Source organism: Hydra viridissima, unplaced genomic scaffold (genome assembly GCF_058129835.1).
Source record: "Hydra viridissima isolate aposymbiotic clone 2 unplaced genomic scaffold, HvirCarnegie_v1 scaffold_13, whole genome shotgun sequence".
NCBI lineage: Eukaryota > Metazoa > Cnidaria > Hydrozoa > Anthoathecata > Hydridae > Hydra > Hydra viridissima.
Window position 1 is genome coordinate 6,260,726 of NW_028324312.1, and position 13,040 is coordinate 6,273,765.

The 13,040-nt window shown below is 29.2% G+C and overlaps 1 protein-coding gene across 5 annotated transcripts; it reads right to left on the reverse strand.

The window, feature by feature from the left end:
* Positions 1-453: 453 nt before the first annotated feature.
* On the reverse strand, positions 454-11,797 carry LOC145194912 (uncharacterized). Of its 5 annotated transcripts, XM_090070168.1 has the most exons (6): positions 11,373-11,797; positions 11,198-11,241; positions 10,649-11,046; positions 9,125-9,650; positions 8,514-8,725; positions 454-932 (listed from the first exon to the last, which is right to left on the reverse strand). In XM_090070168.1, exons 3-6 carry the CDS (start codon positions 11,000-11,002, stop codon positions 561-563), a joined length of 1,464 nt encoding a protein of 487 aa, XP_089926294.1. In that variant the 5' UTR covers positions 11,003-11,046; positions 11,198-11,241; positions 11,373-11,797; the 3' UTR covers positions 454-560. The 5 variants fall into 5 exon arrangements, with proteins under 5 accessions (XP_089926294.1, XP_089926295.1, XP_089926293.1 ...); XM_090070169.1 differs by lacking the exon at positions 11,198-11,241 and having other exon boundaries at positions 11,373-11,613; XM_090070167.1 differs by lacking the exons at positions 11,198-11,241; positions 11,373-11,797 and having other exon boundaries at positions 10,649-11,115.
* Between the last annotated feature and the right edge of the window lie 1,243 nt (positions 11,798-13,040).

Genomic DNA, 13,040 nt, shown 5'->3' on the forward strand with positions numbered 1-13,040 from the left:
TACGAAAGCCTATGGAAAAACCTTAGCTCGACAACATAGGACGTTCAATTTTTTATGACAGAAAATTAAAACTAAGAATATTAGCTATAAAAATACCATTTGTTCTTTTATTACTTTCACTAAGATTATTATATTGAATTTTGGGTTTAAAATGATTTTAATTTTTGCTGAAGATATTTTATTTACAAAAGTGCACTTGAAAAAAACCCAACAGTGTTTGACTTATTGATTTACTTCACCTTTTAGCATTGCAAAGATTATTTTTATGAGTTACCTAAATCTAAAAACATAAATCTACCTAACTTAAAACATTTTTTCGCCTGAGTTTTTAGCTTCGGCACAAAACCTAATATCGTTTTAAGTGTTTAACTTACAAAAAAGCACTTATGTTTATTAGAATGTCAGCCGGAGGGACTTTTTCGGAAATCATAAGAGAAAAATTTCAAAGAACAATTACAAAAGTCTATATATTAGTTAAATTTTCTTTCTTACAGAATAATGAGTTCTAAAATACTCATACCTTAATATATTTTATATATAGTATGACAATAATACATAAATTAATAATTAATAACTTCACGTGCTGCCATTTTTTCTATTAATTCGTCTGCCTTTCTTTTAATCAAATTAGCAGCATAGATATATTCATAGCGCCTGCTAAAGATTTGCGCAGAAACTCTTGTAGACAAGCGTCCTTGAACAGGGTTGATGAAAATTACCAAACGCTCTTCTTTTAAGAAGTATTTCATCAATGTTTCAGCAGCAATACTATCGCCTCCATAAACCTCAGTATAGATATTTGGTAAGTACACCGTTCGCATGTATGGTGCCTTCATATCTGCCGGTATTTGGATCTCTTCTGTACCCCATTCATGAGTGTATAACTGGACTGCCCAATCGACAAGCGGAGTGATATAAGAATGAAGATGGCTCTGAGGATACATACATACATACATACATACATACATACATACATACATACATACATACATACATACATACATACATACATACATACATACATACATACATACATACATACATACATACATACATACATACATACATACATACATATATACATACAGACAGACATACAGACAGACATACATACATATACAGTGTGTCCAGAAAGTTTATGAGAGCAAATTTTTTATGATATCGTTCTATTTTTTTGATGATTGTCAAAACAAAAGATTTTTTTATTTAGAATAAGAGTTCCTCTATTTATTGGCACCTTTTTTCTGTGCGTGTGCAACACTTTCCTTTCTTCTATTGATAACTAACCAAATAATTACCGATTTTTTACCTGTGAATAAATTTTTTTGAGGTACAAAATCACAAAGGACATTTTTATGTTAAAAGATACAAACATGAAAAGTATTCATCTCGCTGTTATATCAAGATTACAAGCAGCCAGAAGCTCGGCTAGTAAATGGGGATATGTTTTTCACCATAGGCGCCGACTTTTGATTTTGACCAAGGGGGTGAACTGAAATGCTAGGAGGCAAAAATTTCCCCCTCCCCTTCCTTAATCTACTGACATCATTTATGGATGACCCTTAACTTCAATAAGAACACTAGAGACTATTATCTACTTGAAATGCAAAAAATAAGAGAGAAAATTGATTTTATTTTTGATATAAGTTGAAAATAAATGAAAAAGGTACTTGGTAAGGTACACATATATTTATTCAATATAAAATATGGTATTTTTTATTAACTTATGAACTAACAATTTTTATAGCAAAAGTATTGCTTCGAATGGTTGTCATTTTTACAAATTCATTACCAATCTTTGTCATATCCAGAATATCCAATTCTTCATTGTGACAATTGATAATGGACAAGTGATTTAATCTCTTCTGGGTCATTGTATTTCTTAAATACATCTTCATTCTTCTTAGCATAGAAAATGATCGCTCTGTAGTACATGTTGTTATTGGAACTGTCATAATTAAGTGCACGAATTTTTTTAGCTTGATTAGATGAATCATGCTATTTTTATGACATTTCAAAACATTTAAAACGTCCATGAAAGATGCTAATTTTAAATTTTTGGCTTCAATTATATCATGAAACATGTCCCTATACAATTTAAGTCGATCTATATTTAGATCACCTTTATAAAAGTCACAAATTGTTTTTGGAGAGACTTCTAAATTTATTAGAAAAGACTCTGCATTCAATAACAACAATTGGGAGTCAGAGGTAAACCTTGATGCTAGGCCGTCTAGAACGAAATCAATAACTTTTTTGTAGACTTGATTGTAACGCTCTTTTGGTGTGAAAATGTGTGGCTCTGTTAATCCACAGCCAAATCTAATTGGCAGCTTTCTTTTCCTTGGTTCTTTAGGTTCATCTAAATCAAGAAGTTTCCATTCCTCTTTTAATTCTTCCCACATGACAGAATTAAATTTTTCTCTCATGTTATAAATGGTGTCTTTCAATGTATCAATAATATCATTGCATGTTTTTAAATGTAAACTTTTACTCTGGATAATGGTATTAGCTCCTTCCAAATGTTTTAGGATGCTAATAGTAATTTTCAACATAATAAATGTATCTACCTAATCTAGTTGCTTCCTGAATCCGTTCTGAAAAGAAGTTCTGTAATTCCTCATAAATGTTCAGTATTGATACAAGTAATGTGTATCGCAACATCCATCATGTAGGACAAAATGGTCTCAATTAATAACTCTGATGCTATTATTTTTTTAATCTCAAAGTAATAACTCTGATGCTTTTATTTTTTTAATAATTCGGATGCTATCATTTGAAGCAATTCGTTTATTATTTCATGCGAAATCCATTTGCATTTTGTTCTGGCAAAACATCTGTAGCTCTAACTTTTAAAAACTGACTCAAATTTGAAACTTCTTCTGTATGACCTTGAATGGCTAGTCCTTGTCTTGCGAGTAAGGCAACAGTGGAAATAATTTTATCAAGAGTTTCTCTTGATTCCTTCATATATTTTTGGTGCGAGGATGAAATTTGTGAAGATATATTTATACCTTTATCTTTGTAAGATTCTTTGGTAATATTTTGTCGGTGATTTACTGATTTTTCATGCATGTTAAACCTTTCAACGGCTTTTTTCCAATTATCAAATCCTTCTGTAGTAAAATTTGAATAAACAGCCTTGTTAGTTTCATTTCTTTGTCATATTGAACAGAATGTTTTATCTTTGTCTTTGTCATAATGAAGCCATTTTTATGTGTCAAGCCAGGAATTGAGAAATTTACAGTTTGATTTTCTAGAAGCCTGCTTGGCAGGTTCATTACAAGAAGATTCAGTTGAATCAAACAGTTCTGAAGATTGTTCGGAGGAAGCCAAAGTTGTTGATGATGCTGGCTGCTCAATAGATGGTAATAAAGCTATTGCTGAGTCTGATTGTCTATCATGAACTGGGACAGTAGATTTATTGCTGGTTCTATTTAAGTATTTTAACATAGCCATACTAATGATTCTATTGCTGATTTTTGACCTTGTGGTAAACATAAAAAAAAATAGCTATAAATAATTTAACAGGGATAATACCAATTTAGTTATAAAAAATTGTTCTGCAAAATTATATTATAGATATTTTCCAATTATCTTCCTGAATGAGCACAAAAATTGGAGACAGAGCAGCAAAAAATGAAAAGAGTAGGATTTTGAAAGCAGTGCATACTAAAATGAATGACTGGAAGTCAGGAGTTCATATAACAGATCGAAAGACATATCCCAATAGCATTTTATAACAATAAAAAAGACAAAAAAAAAGTTTTTAAAACATACATCTTCAGTTAATATAATGCACTAAAAGGAAGTAAAGAATTTTTCTGCCGTTCAAGCATGGGTCAATTTTGTTTCTGTTGTTTTATTTGTTACTGTTTCTTTTCAATAAGTATTTTCAGAAAAGCACTGCAATGGTCGAATGGTTTTTATATTGGTTTGGTTTTGCCTGGCACTTAATGCTATTCAAAATGTACGACAGACAAAAAGACAACTTTTTGTTTGTGTTTGTTCACTTGAAACAAACAAGGTTGAAAAATAACTTATTTTATTTATTGGATGTGAAAAGTTTAGTGTACATGCATGAGAGAAAATTGCTAGTGAATGGAAAATAATTTTTCTATATCGGTTATATACTAATTTTTAAATAATGCTAAAAAAAAAAAAAAAAAACTTACAATAAATACCTATTTCCAACAGTAGACAGTTAACATTAATTACACAGAGTAATCTTTAAATATAAAAACTTCAGCCGCATCGATTAACGTAATTGAGATTTAAATAAATGTCATTTAATGGCTTGGAATTTCAGTATTTTAAAATCGATTTTTCGAATTGTTTTTTTATTAGGGTTATTCGTAAATTACGCATCGCTAAATTTAAGTAATAAACAAAACAAAAGAGTTCTTTGCCAGAAGAAGCCATCAACTCAAAATCTTTGAAGGAATTCAAAAACATTTGTGACAGATTTTATGAAAACTTGCAACGATACTTGAAAAGGCTGTCAAAGTGCAATTCACACTTGCTGGTGCTTCTATCAGCTGCAGCAATAAACTAATAACATATTATCACAGATTATTACGGGGGCGAATTGACACTCTTGCCCCTGTGCATAAATTTCTGAGGGGGCCACTGCCCCTGTTGTCCCAGTGGACTCGGCGCCAATGTTTTTCACAAAGATCCAGGTCTCAGTAACATATATGCCTGATGAACCAATCAATATAGCTATAAAGATACTCTAGAAAAGTGTTTAACAGTTGGCTAAATAGTTTTATGAAAGAAGTAAAAAGTAAATATATTAAAAGGATAGTGCCACAGTTCATACTGCGCATTCAATTCAAGATCAATTCAATGAAAAAGGCTACAAAGTTACTCCTTGCTGTGCTCGGCCGTCTGACTTAAATCCTATTAAGCATGTATTGAGCTGGATTGACAGAAAACTTCAATTGAAAATCTTAAACAACAGTTATTAAAGATTTGGGCGGAATTGTAAAAGGATTATTGCATGAGATTGATTTAATCCATGCCTCATTTTCTTAATTTAATTTGTTTAAATTTAATCACCAGTTTTTGTAAAACCAATTTAAAAGTTAAATCTTGCTTTAGTATTTTTATATATATAAATTTTTATACTTATAAAATTGTAAGATTTGATTGCAAAATTCTTTTAAATTTGTTAACTAAAGCTTAAAAAAGTTTACTCAAAAAAGGATTTAAAAAAATCTTTTGACAATTTTCCCATCAAAAAACCAGGATCATATCATGAAAAAGTTACTCTCATATAAACTTTCTGTTTAAACATATGTAATATAAATGTTTATGTTTGCATATATAAAAATTACAAAAAATAGAATGCTCACACACACAACAAGATATATATACCACAGTGTGGGACGCCCCAACAAAATAATTTCCTTGATGTCAAAGAGCATGTTTACAAAAAATGCTGCATGATTTAACAATGCTACTGACCAAACTTTACATTATTTGAACAATATTTAGAGTAACTACATAACTTGTAAATAAAGAGATTTTAGCAAAGATTCCTGCATTATTCAGGTCATTGGAAAATTCCTGGATTATTCAGATCATCTGCTAATTTAAATGTTTATGTTAGAATAATTACATCAATATCATTTAAAGCTCTTGAAGAGCAGATTCCGAAAATATTTTTTCTTTATAGATTGACAGCAAACTACTAGATTACTAAGATAATTTATTGATTACTATAACTTGCGTTTAAAAATTGTCTAAATTAAGTCTTAAATGTTTAGAAAAAAAAATATGGCTGAGTTTAAAAATCTGTGTTGACAAGGAGGAAATCAACACTTGCAAGTCCACACAAAACACTATTGGGTTTTGAAACCATGTAAAACATTTGATTGCCTTCAAGAAAAGATGTTAAGAAGTCTTTTGTTTATTTCCAATATATAAAAAACAAATGTAAGTGAGAAACTGTAAAGAAAGTATATGATCATCTATGTCTGTTCTGGATAGAATCTAGATTTTTCGTTGGTGATAAAAACATTGTTCAAAATATTTTATATCTTTATGATGAATACAACAAGTTAGCAAAACACAAAGCAAGAAACAATTAGGAGTAACTTAATGAGAAAAAACATGTGGAAATGATAGATTGTTTGTTTGATATCAGTCATGCAAATACAGATCAGTTAATACAAAATAAGAAAGATAAGCAATTCTTAAAATTGAAAAAAAAAAAAATATTTAAAAATAAGGTGCCCTACTGAGAAAAATTGATGTCAAAGGCCACTTACTCTTTGAATACGTACATTTTTAATGACAGCAATAAAAAAAGCCTCTTCATTGACAGCAATAAAACAGCACTCCTCTTGACTGATTTCAGCTAGAGAATATATTTTCTTCATGATATTTAAAGTTAAAGAAATACTAATATGTTTTGCTGTTTATTGTTTATAAACAGCTTTTCACAAACTTTAAGGAAAATAGAAATACTTTTGATAATCCAGATGAGAAAATTACGCTTTCTTATTACTTTTTAAAGCAACAAATCAATTACTTAAAGCCAGCAAAAAATTCTACCCAACAATTAATCAATTGGTGAAAAAGATGTTACTCAGGCCTGTCAAGAGAATGAGCAAGACCCAAGCCAACTTATACTGGTCCTCAAACTTACTCCAATCAACAGTCTTGAACATTTTTAACAACTTAATTTGCTTTTGGTTTTTGCGTGTGGCTTGTTTAAAGAAGTTTTCTTTCCTATTTAAAAAGGGAATACAAATTATCTATTTACAAAAAAATAAATAGTATTTAAAAAGTTTTTTTTTGTCACTCAGTAAGCCCACACCCAGGGTGAAACTCCCACCAGCTCCCCCCTCTTTATAGGTCTGTTAATTTAAAATTAAAGACAAAAATTGCATACTTTGTACTACCTGGCATTTCTAATTGGTTCACTTGGTTAAACAATAAAGAGACCAAACACTTACAAAAGGAAAAGAGAACAGTGAATCAGAATCAGATGTTTGTTGCAAAATGGGTGAGAACATCTACTGGATGGATTGTAGGATCATAGATTTTTTCTGATGAATCAATTTTTACCACAGAGAATCTGTGCACTTTAATTTACAAAAGAAAAAAAATACATTTACATTCTCAGATTAGTATAATGCTTCCTATTGTGTCAAGTCAAAATTCAGCAGTTTAGTTACAATGTGACAGTCAATATATTTAAAAATACACCATGGGCTTGGATTAATCACTTCCATGTTGCCATTTACCACTTCAATAAATTAACAATTACTAACAGAATATATTAGAGTAAGGCCTTGTAGCAAAAAATTAAGACATATGAAACTATTTACATTTTTGCTCTTTTAAAGCAATAACTGGAACAATTTACAAATGTGATGAGCAAACTTCTTGAAAGATCTGATCTAACAGTGTTATATTATACATCCACTTTTTACAAAATTAGGAAGAGAATGTAGCTCAAATGAGCACACATTTAGATCTAATCTACATTTTCAAAATCAAAGAGAGAGTTTGATAAGATGCTTTATAGAACTACAGATTCAAATAAAGTGTCATTTGAAACAAATTTTAAGATAAATTCATAACTTTCTTTACTAATATATATATATATTAGTAAATTTGTAGTATAGAATTAATATATATATATATATTAATTCTATACTACAAATTCTTTTAAGAAACCTTATTATGAGACTTATTCCAAGTCATAAAATGGGCTAAATTTTGTAAAATTTGGTTTTATCTTATTTTTTCTAGACTTAGAATATTGGTAAAAATAAATAATTGGTCTAAAGTACCCAATATGATAACTTGTCCCCAGTCCCAGAACTAATTAAATAACTGAAATTTATATACTTTGTTAAAATCACCAAATAAATAAAATTCTAACATGCCTCAATGACTTTTCTGAGATTCTTTAGTCATAATATAAGTATTTTGTATATAAGGTTGTATTCTAGATCAACTGTGATGCTCCTTGACATTAAGAAAAAGTTTTTATGGGGATACATTACTGCAGAGGCATAATTACCAATTTGTCATTTCATGATATTTATCATTTCATAGACTATTGATTATGTGATTGGTGATTATTTATCATAAGAGCAATTTCCAACCAATATACAATTTAATATTATTGTATTACAATATAATACAGTTTTTAAAATTTGCTAATTTTTTTTTTTTTTTGCATCATAGCAAAGATTTTAACTTGTGATACCTCTACATACCAGTTATATGGAAGCAGAAGAAAAGAAAAAAAAAAAAAAAAACAAGAGGAAAAGGGCTGTTTACATTTATGGTTATAAAAAAAGAGAAATTGGATGTTAACATAGATGCATACATACACAGCACAATAAAACATTAAAACATAGAGCAAACTCTTCTTTGTTAAAAAGAGCTCAACATTTAAAAGTACTCACAGATACTCATAATCATGAATGTTGGTTGCAAGCTACAACAAAGTTTTTATGCATATAAATGGTAAGCAAAAGTTTTCTTACAATCCCACCAATGTTCTCCATAAATTCTCCAACTGCATATCCAGCAGTAAGCATTGCAGTGTAGTTCTTTGTCCCTTGTCTCCAAAATCGTTGATGAAAGTTCATGTAGGCATGATGTGAAACCCATGATGGCTGCATCTGATCATGTAATTTACTCTTTACATACATAATAGCACAACTCTTAGGTGTATAAAACCATTTATGCAAATTACCTGAAAATTAATTTCAAAAATTTACTTTCAAATAAAATTACTGTACTTAGCAATTCTTATCAGTTTAAAAATGTCTACTTTTGTAAAACAATAAGAAATAATATGTTATTAGTGGTACATAAAGAAAGATTCTGATTCATCATAAACAGTATTCTGATCTTTTTGCATACAGGTAAATCAAATAAAAAGATTTAAATATATTAGACAAAAAATTTAAACACATGATTATGATTGAGATTAAATCATAGAATGATTTGTGTTAAACTTTTAGACTAATGGAATGTTTATAATGATAATGATTAAAATATATATATATATATATATATATATATATATATATATATATATATATATATATATATATATATATATATATATATATTAAAACTATAAACATACCCACATAAATGTCAACATTGTATGCCTCAATATCCAAATATAACTGGCCAGGTGCATGAGCCCCATCAACCACTGATATAACATTGTATTTTTGGCATATAATTCCAAGCTCATGAATTGGCAAAACAACAGAAGATGCACTGGTAATGTGATCAAAAATTGCTAACTTAATTCTTGGATGTTTCAGAATAGCTTCTTCAAATTGCACGCAAAAATCATCCTTTGAAAGAATTGGAAATTGAATTTCCAAATTTATAACTTTAACATTATATTCTTTTGCAAGAACATCTACTGCTTTTAAAACAGCACTGTAGCCAATGCTGCGTAAACATAACAATGAGTCGTTTTTGCTAAAGTTTCGGAAAAGAGAGCGAAGGGAACAATTGATACCTTCTGTGACATTTTCAACAAACACAAGGTTTTCAGGGTGACATCCAACAGCATTTGCAACAATAACACGACTTTCTTCATACTTTTCAATCAGTGTAAAACGATAGAACAAGTCTGGACAACATTCTGTTTGCCTCTAAAGTTAAGTTTAAGATATGAGTTTAGCTTAACACTTAACTTCATTAGGCTTTTAAAGAAAATATACAATCAGTCATGACACATAAAAAAGTTGTTGCCATTTGTGGATGTACAAAAGATTACATAAGTTAAGATGATTGTTGCTAAAGTGATATAGACAACTAAGTATTCTGAATTATTACATATAAATTATTGAATTTAACACATTAAAAACTCTTATAGTATTCTGAGAATATTGGACTCAGTTATTTGATTTCTACTTCACTCAATTCATGAATTCATCAGTAGGACCTTTAAAAAAGAAAAAATTCTACATGTTTATGAGTTTTACTAGCTCTCTTTAAAAAGTGATTATGACAGATATATACTAATAAGGGTGCAGAGGAGCCATTAGCAAAATGTGCATGATCAAAGTTCAGTTAATTTATCTTTTTAGGAAGTTAAAATAGCCATTAATAAGTGTTTACTTCTTGTAGCAAGACCTGAAACAACATTGCAAAAGAAATGATTACCAAACCAAAGATGATACTTCATTAGAAAATGGTAAAAAAAAGATAAAATGAAGAAGTTAGAAAAACAAAAAAAAAACAAAACAGAGTGAGAGAAGTTGAACTTTATTTAAAGGTGCGCTACCAAATAGAAAAAGATAAATGCAAAATCAAAAATTTTGAAACAAAATATTGTTTAAAGGAAAGTTTAGCCCATACTAATTATGACTATGTAAAACCCACAAAATATATTTAATTATGCATACATACATATGTACAAATATACAAGCATACATACATACATACATACATACATACATACATACATACATACATACATACATACATACATACATACATACATACATACATACATACATACATACATACATACATACATACATACATACATACATACATACATACATACATAAATACACAACCAAAACAAGCAAGTATACATATACAAATACACTCTCCTATTATGACAGTAACACATTTTTCTTACCAGCAAGTCAGTTTGGTATTTCTGAACTTTAATTGGAACAGTGCCATAGGATCCATAATTCACAATGATGTATGATCCATTTGTAAGAAAATAAAACTGCTGTGGTAACAAGGCTGAAAACTCACCTCTAACCAAAAGACCACAGTTTAAATATGGCTTTAGGAGATTATGCATTGCTTTTACAATTGTATTCTTAGAACTTCCTGACATGCTAATTTTCTTTGCTAAATCTAGCCCAAACTTTGCACCCAAAACTAAACTTCCAAAGCAAACAACTATTTTAAACTCTTTTTCATTGAAATCTAAGAGATTTGTTGGGAACCATTTTGATGTATATTGACTGACGAGTGACATTATCTTTTGCAAGAAGAGAAGTTTTACTGGTAACTTGTATTTAGCTACATAATATAATAAATTCAACATATAGTAGCTGTAAGTAACCAAAATATGAAATTTTAAAATTTTATTAAAAGTATGTCATGCTTTAATATACTAATATTATACTTTTCACCAGAAATTTCCAGTAAAAAAAGAAAAAAAAGCACTTACTTAAATTTGTGTGTTAGTGGTTATTACCAATGCACATGCATTTGCTTAAATTTACAGAAATGTAAAATCAAATTTACATATGAAAACGTATAAAAAAGCAATTTTAAAATGATAGGAACGTAAGAGAATTTTTTTTAAGTAAATGCAACAATAAGGAATTTTCTTTTATATTCACCATTTTTCCCTTTTTAATTTTGATTAAAATGATTTCTTTGTTTGTGTAACAACAACCGGTTTCCAATGGAGACAACCAGTATGTACGTAATGATAAATACCATTAAATGCCAGAAAATTGGAAACAAGGTCACTATTTCAACTCATTCGATGAAGTGAAACTATAGTTGTTAAAAACTTGTCTTTGGTGGTGGCAAGTAGCTACATATCAGTACCACTTCTATTCACACTCAAGCGTCGATGACTTTCATTATGTATTATGCATAAATTACATGTGTATGTACATTTTAAAAATCTTATGTAATAAAATTTCATTTCAAAATCTGTAAATCAAATGCTTTTTATTTGTCAGAACATATATAGATAGCTGTCATAATATTCTTATGTAATAGCGCGCCCTTTAAACTTCAACTTGTTATTCTTTCTGCTTTAACAAACTGTTAGCAAAAAATTTTTATATTTTTTGAAAATCCTTTTAATATTCCGTTAACTACTGGATAGTCAATTATTCAGTTAACTATGGGATACAATTGTGTTTATGACCAATTACTGTAATTAAAGATGGAATAGCCACGGTGATTGTTTAAAAAAAAAAAAAAGAAGAATTAACACATATTTGATGATTTTTGCTTAATGGGCGACAGGCAAAAGAAACAATTCTCAGTCACAATCACTGAGCTACTCCAAAAGAAAGGCCATCGAAACATCGATGAAAATTCGAGAAAAGCGTGTTCGCATTATTACATCTTTTTTTATTAGTGATTTGCAAATTCGGGTTTGTACTTTACCTGATAACTCTAAGTATAAGTAACTTATCACCATGAAAGAGTTGTATTTAATAGCACAACTGGAAATAAGCGAGATTTTTTAGTATTATTGTTTGAAAATAAGAAATAAAGTAAGCTGAGGTAAGATTTAACGGTTTAGTTTCAAATTCAATTATCTTTTTAAATAAATAGTTTTTGGCTTTGTTTTTATGGAGAATTTTTTACTCTATATAAAGATATTAAAAAAGAGAAAAAATATCTTGAAAATTAAAAAAAAAAAAATCAATTCTTAAGAAGAAAAAAAAAGCGTTAAGTTTTCCCCTTATAATTGAGGAAAAGTAAACGAGTTAAATTTTAATAACAATTAGTTAAGACATTAAGAAAATCAAGCTAAATTAGTTTTTTTGTGTGTGTCAAGATTGGTGGCGCTGTGAAACATTTTTCAAATTCTCTTCGAGCCTTTCTGCGAAGTGTTGCAACATTTGATGCGTTCAAGTTGGAGTTACATGTTGGAGTTATAGTTAAATTTTGAAGTTGGTTAGAAAAATATTTAGGCTGGCATGAGAGTGATAATTTAGCCTAGGATGTGGAGGCTGAACTAGACTCGAATGAGGATGATGAAGCAGGCTCAGATGAAGATAATGAATACTTGCAACATCGTAAGTAACAATTGTGTCATGTCGGTCATTTCAAACGCTGTACTTACCACGATTGCTGTAACTCTGCTTCAGTGACATGGTAGCGGTAACAGATCTGTTTCCGTGGTAACGGTAATTAACTTTTCACACAAACTTTAACGCACCTTTTTATTAAACAGTTTTAGCTGAACTGAGACCTACTAGAAAAGCACAGGTTCTGAAGATAACATTTCTTCATATTGGAAAAGTAGAACAGCACTCTAT

What these genes read in the sequence shown, in the direction of transcription:
- LOC145194912 (XM_090070167.1), bottom strand. Translation starts at nt 11,071, where the DNA reads ATGTTGAATTTATTATATTATGTAGCTAAATACAAGTTACCAGTAAAA. An exon ending in AATACCAAACTGACTTGCTG is followed by an intron (nt 9,651 to 10,648) that starts GTAAGAAAAATG and finishes ACTTAACTTTAG; the next exon opens with AGGCAAACAGAATGTTGTCC. An exon ending in CAATGTTGACATTTATGTGG is followed by an intron (nt 8,726 to 9,124) that starts GTATGTTTATAG and finishes ATTAATTTTCAG; the next exon opens with GTAATTTGCATAAATGGTTT.